This window comes from Bos indicus x Bos taurus, chromosome 5 (assembly GCF_003369695.1).
Source record: "Bos indicus x Bos taurus breed Angus x Brahman F1 hybrid chromosome 5, Bos_hybrid_MaternalHap_v2.0, whole genome shotgun sequence".
Taxonomy (NCBI): Eukaryota; Metazoa; Chordata; class Mammalia; order Artiodactyla; family Bovidae; genus Bos; species Bos indicus x Bos taurus.
In genome coordinates, this window is record NC_040080.1 from 92,296,543 (window position 1) to 92,301,917 (window position 5,375).

The 5,375-nt window shown below is 51.1% G+C and overlaps 1 protein-coding gene across 3 annotated transcripts; it reads left to right on the plus strand.

Moving 5' to 3' along the window:
* The first annotated feature begins 615 nt into the window (after positions 1–615).
* On the plus strand, positions 616–3,978 carry ANKRD33 (ankyrin repeat domain 33). Of its 3 annotated transcripts, XM_027542925.1 has the most exons (5): positions 616–758; positions 1,100–1,351; positions 1,560–1,689; positions 1,868–2,008; positions 3,107–3,978. In XM_027542925.1, the coding sequence occupies exons 2-5, from the start codon at positions 1,145–1,147 to the stop codon at positions 3,820–3,822; spliced, it is 1,194 nt and encodes a 397-aa protein (XP_027398726.1). In that variant the 5' UTR covers positions 616–758; positions 1,100–1,144; the 3' UTR covers positions 3,823–3,978. The 3 variants fall into 3 exon arrangements, with proteins under 3 accessions (XP_027398726.1, XP_027398727.1, XP_027398729.1); XM_027542926.1 differs by lacking the exon at positions 1,100–1,351 and having other exon boundaries at positions 617–758; XM_027542928.1 differs by lacking the exon at positions 1,100–1,351 and having other exon boundaries at positions 617–758; positions 1,564–1,689.
* Positions 3,979–5,375: the final 1,397 nt, after the last annotated feature.

A 5,375-nucleotide genomic window follows, 5' to 3' on the forward strand; every position in this document is an offset into this window, starting at 1 on the left:
GATATTTAATAGTAATTTAACTTAAAGAATGGTTTAACAATACTTCATTATTAATTTAATAAATAACTATAAATAAACGGCTTACATAATCAAATGAATTCATTTAGATATCAACACAATTTAAACATTTCATATTTAATTTACCATAACAAACTAATCCAGTAAACTTTCTATATCATAATTTTTGTACCCTTAATTAGCAGTTCTTTATACTTTAATTTCTCCAGAACCTCAAAAAATAGATCCGAGTGACCCCTGGAACCCCCATCTCTGCTCCAGCCCCTGTTTAGTGAGATGTCATCACTATCACCCTCTTCCAACACCACCCCCTCACCAAGACCCCGCTCCACCAAGGAAAAAGGGACTTCAGCTTTTGAGAGTGAGTTTGGGGACGTCGTAGCCCTTCCACCATCGAAGGATCGGTTTCTGAGACAGCCAGTCTCCCATGAAGGCGCAAGTTGAGTGCGTCGGAGGAGATGGGGTGCTTACTCCCAGAATCGCCTCCGCGGGGGCGGAGCTGCCCTGACTCGGGCCCCGCCCACTCTGGGCAGGCTTTGGGGGCGGGCCTCTGTCATCTTGGACAGGAGAGCGCCGGCCCCGCCCGCCCCCTCCCCCGCCCCGCCTCCCCTCAACTAACCCGGCTTGATCCAGCTCAGCTCCGAGGTGTTTAAGGCAGCTTTTCCCGTTAAGTCGAGCCATCTGTTACCAGCATTGCTTCCTGGGGCGGATAGTCCACCTCGAGACACTCCAGAGACTCGGTGAGTGTGCTCCCAGGAGTCTGGGGGATGCTGTGGGCGCCAGGCTGGGCCCCAGCAGTGACTGCCTGCTAGGGACCCTGCGAACCCAGGTAAGGTCCCATGGGAAAGAGAAGACCGCCCCTCTCCTTGAATCTCACTAGGATCCTCATTTAATAGTGAAGGACTTCTGTCCTCTTAAGACTCTTGCAACTCTCTGCCAGGGGTTTGTCCTCTCTCCTAGATGGATGGGATGGAAGACTCCAGCAAGGAAAAGCTCTCCCCAGGGCCAGTTGGGCAGTCACAAGTTCTGGGATCCCTCCTGGGGTCCAGGGAGACACTGTACCCCTCATCCTGTGTTATAGATGCAAACTGTGTGAGAAGGAGCCAATCACCTTCTTGGCTCCAAGATGGAAGACCAGGAGCCGACCTGGCAGAAGGGAGGGCTGGACGCGTCTGAGGCCCCATCCTGCCTGGACAGTGAGGCCTCTACCCCAAGCTGCACACTGGGGGCCCTGTACTGGGCCTGTGTCCGCAATGACCCTGCCCAGCTGCAAGCCATGCTGGATGATGGGGTCTCCCCAGAGGAAGCCACCCAGGTGGATGGCAACGGGAGGGTGAGCCACCCCAGAGGGCTTTGCAGGGCAGTGAGGGCGCTGTGAGCTTCAGGGTCAGCACCCATCGCCTGGGTCCTCAGGAGGGAGTGGGTAAGAGTGGGTCTCCCCAGGGCCTAGGACATCTCTGAGACAGTTGTGAGTTAGAGGACACAGGGCCCCCAAGGGGCTCCTGGAGGAAACCACAGGGGCTGAGCTGCCCCTCCTCCAGACAGGTCTCATGGTCGCCTGCTACCATGGTTTCCAAAGTGTGGTGGCCCTGCTCAGCCGCTGTCCTTTCCTGGATGTGAACCAGCAGGACAAAGAAGGGGACACAGCCCTCATGCTGGCTGCCCAAGCAGGTGAGAGGCTGCTAACCCCATCCTTAATCAGTACCCCTGCTCCAGACCCGACCATAGCCCCACACTGTCTGCAATGACGTACTCCCACCACAGACTCTGCCTTGTTGGGTGGAGGGTGGGTTTGGGGCTTTGTCATCTCTTTCTTGAGTAGCTAAGCTCAGCCCTTGGTGCCTTGTAGGCCACGTGTCTCTGGTGAGTCACCTGATCAACTACTATGCAGGCCTTGACCTGGAGCGCCGGGACCAGCGGGGACTGACCGCGCTGATGAAGGCCGCCATGCGGGATCGCTCGGAATGTGTTGCTGCCCTCCTCATGGCAGGTGCATGGGGTCTGGATCAGGATCAGTGGCCTCGAGTCCCTCCCCCATCCCTCCCCACCAGCACTGCGTGCTGTCATAGTTGCAATGAGAGAGATGGGGAAAGAAGGTCAATCCAGGCTGACCTCCTGGAGTTGGGGGGAGTGTGCTGGGGCTTCTGACAAAGCGTCTAGCTATTGAGAGCTCTGTTTACACTGTGAATGATGGTCCCAGAAAAGAAAGCTTGGGAGGATAACTGGACCAGCTAGATAACCTAATACCAAAAAAAAAGCTGGAGTCTGGAACCAGATTCTCGAGTTCTCATCCCGGCTCTGCCACCAGCTGAGTGACTGTGGGCAAACAGCTTTCCTCTGTGAGCCTACCCAGTGTAACGAGAACTATGGCCTTCTTTGGGTTTCCAGCTCTGAGGAGCCAGGGTTCCAGGGATGCAGTGATGGGCAGTTGAGATGTAGGGGCAGTGTAGAGTTGTTCTGGGGTGAAGTCCACATGGTCTGTGGAGTCTCAGACCCTCATTACTCCATGAGGTGGGTCTACCCTCTGTTGTTCACTCTGGGGATCCCCAGCCTCCAGCTTTTCCCTTCCCCGTTGCATCAGACTAGGTTTGGGCTGAGAAGGTCTGCACCCCCTCCTTTGTTTCAAAGTGACAGCCACTCCCTGCTTCCCAGGATTAGGGGCGTGTGGTGGTGAAGGGAGGAACCAGGAGTGGGAACTAGCAGGATCCCCCCTACCTGCTCCAGGGGGTGCAGCTTGACCCCCCCCCATTCTGGGCAACCTGTACACCATCCCTCTGGTCAGTGCCTTAGCTCAGGGGGTCTCTGTTCTACACCAGGTTTGGAGATCCCCCCAGTAGGTCTCTCTGAAATCTTTTCCCCTCGCTGGACTCCAATTTCTTCATCAGTCCTAAACCAGAAGTTGAATCTGGGGCTGGTACTGACCCTGGGCTGTAGCCACTGAGGATCCTCAGCTTCCAGCTGCAACAGGATGAGACACTATGGTTTTGCATCTAACCCAAATCAGTCCTACCACTGAAGAATCTGTCCTTCTGCAAGTCAGCAATTCCCTGTCCCACCGCATGACACTCCTGTGCCCCCCACCCCCCAGGTGCTGACTTGACAGCAGTGGATCCCGTCAGGGGAAAGACCGCCCTGGAGTGGGCATTTCTGACAGACAGCTTCGACACGGTGCAGAGGATCCGGCAGCTGCTGCGGCGGCCCCAAGTGGAGCAGCTCAGCCAGCATTATCAGCCTGAGTGGCCAGCCTTGCCCGGGCTCGTGGCCCAGGCTCAGGCCGCCCCGTCTCTCCTAGAGCGACTGCAGGCCACCTTGACCCTCCCCTTTGTCCAGTCTCCTCAGGAAGGGGGTGTCCTGGACCAACTTGTGACCATCACGACCAGCCTGGCCAGTCCTTTCCTCACCACCGCCTGCCATACCCTGTGCCCTGACCACCCCCCTGCACTGGGAACCCGAAGGAAGTCTGTTCCAGAGCTGCTAGGCACTGCCCCGCCCCCTCCCCCAGCCCCCCAGCCCCCTCAGGAAGTTCCCGGCCCCCGGGTCTTCATCCCCTACCAGAGCCCTCAGGGTGTGTTGAGCATGTGCCCTCAGTGGCTCCAGCCCAGGGATAGTACCAGCCCCAGGCCCCGAGCCCCCAAGATCCTCCTCTCCAAGGCACCCTCCGCTGGCTTTCAGTGGAAGCCAGAGCTCAGGTCTTCAGGGAACCGAAGGCTGTCCCTTCCTGTCTGGAGATACCAGGAGCTCAGGATGGAGAGGAAGAGACAGGAGGAGGCCGGATTGACACAGAGCCAGGGGAAGACCGGCTAGGCTGGGCTGGGAGCAGGTAACCAGGCCCCTCCCTTAGGCTCCTTTGCCCTCTAGAGGCCCTTCAGCCTTCCCATCCACTTCTGACTATCTCTGGCTGTGTACAGGGTTATTCATACAGCATTGTTTGCAACAATAAAAGAGTGGAAAAAACCTAAATGTTCATCAATAGGAGGCTGGCTAAATTGATTCTGAGTATAAATACTGCATAACCATATAATGTATTCTATACAGTGGCAAAACAGGAGAAGGAAGCTCTTTATATTCTGATGTGAAACTACCTTCAAGATGTATTAAGTGAAAAAAACCAAAGGGTAGGACCGTGTATATGGCATGGTACTATTTGTCAAAGCAAAATTTGCACCAGGGTAAACTTGACTAATGCAGATATGTAGTGAGAACCAAGATTTATTTAACTACTTAATGAGTAAACCAGCAGGATGGATCAAAGGAAGAAATGAGGACTTCCCTTGTGGTCCAGTGGTTAAGAATCTACATTCCCAACATAAGAGGCCCAGGTTTGATCCCTGGTCAGGGAACAAGATTCCAGGTGCTGGGACAGCCAAACAAATAATACTACAAAAATAAATTTAGAAAAAAGGAAGAAATGAAAAATTATTATTGACATTCAGGAGGAAAAAGAACTTGAATAAGATTGCAAAGTTAGATACAAAGAAATTAATTCCTACTTGGCAATAAAACCATAACTTTTTCTTTTCCTACCAGGCAAAAAAAATTGCTATTCATCAATCTTCTACAAGTTAACCTCTTTATAGAGTCTGAACACTAATCAATCAATAGCAAATCATATAGCAGTTACTTTCCCCGGCTGACCCATAGGTGGGGTTATTAGCCAGTGATCTCAAATAACTCTGAAAGGGCACTTAGTTCTTTTTGATGTGCCTTATTTGCAAGTTTTAGATATTTTTATTAGCATATTTGTTGCATAAATATATTTGCTTACTTATATGCAATAATAAAAGCAAACACTTATAACATGCTTATTATATACATGAATACATTTAACACTCCCAATAATTTTATGAGGATTTTAGCTTTGAGGGCACAAGGCACAGAGAGGGTAAGGAACTGCCAGGGTCACACAGCTAGAAACCAACATAGATCAAGACTGAGGGCCAGTTATTCCAGTTGTGGGGGCCAGACTCTTAACACCAAACCATGCTGCCTCACTGGAACCCTCCTGGAAGGAGGCATGGTGGTTTGGAGGGGAAGAAAACTGAGCAGATGATCAAGGGTAGAAGGGAGACTTTTCACTGAGTATTTTTTTTTTTGAAACTTCAAGCTTCTTTAAAAAGTAAAGTTAATTTTTTTCTAGCAGTTTTAGATTTACAGAAAAATTGTGAAGATTGTCCAGAAGGTTTCCATATACCTCACACCCAGTATCTTTTTTTATTGACACAAGTATAGTATATTTGTTAATTAATGGGTGAATATTAATACATTACTATTAGTAAAGTCCATTATGCAGATGACACCACCCTTATGGCAGAAAGTGAAGAGGAACTAAAAAGCCTCTTGAAAGAGGAGAGTGAAAA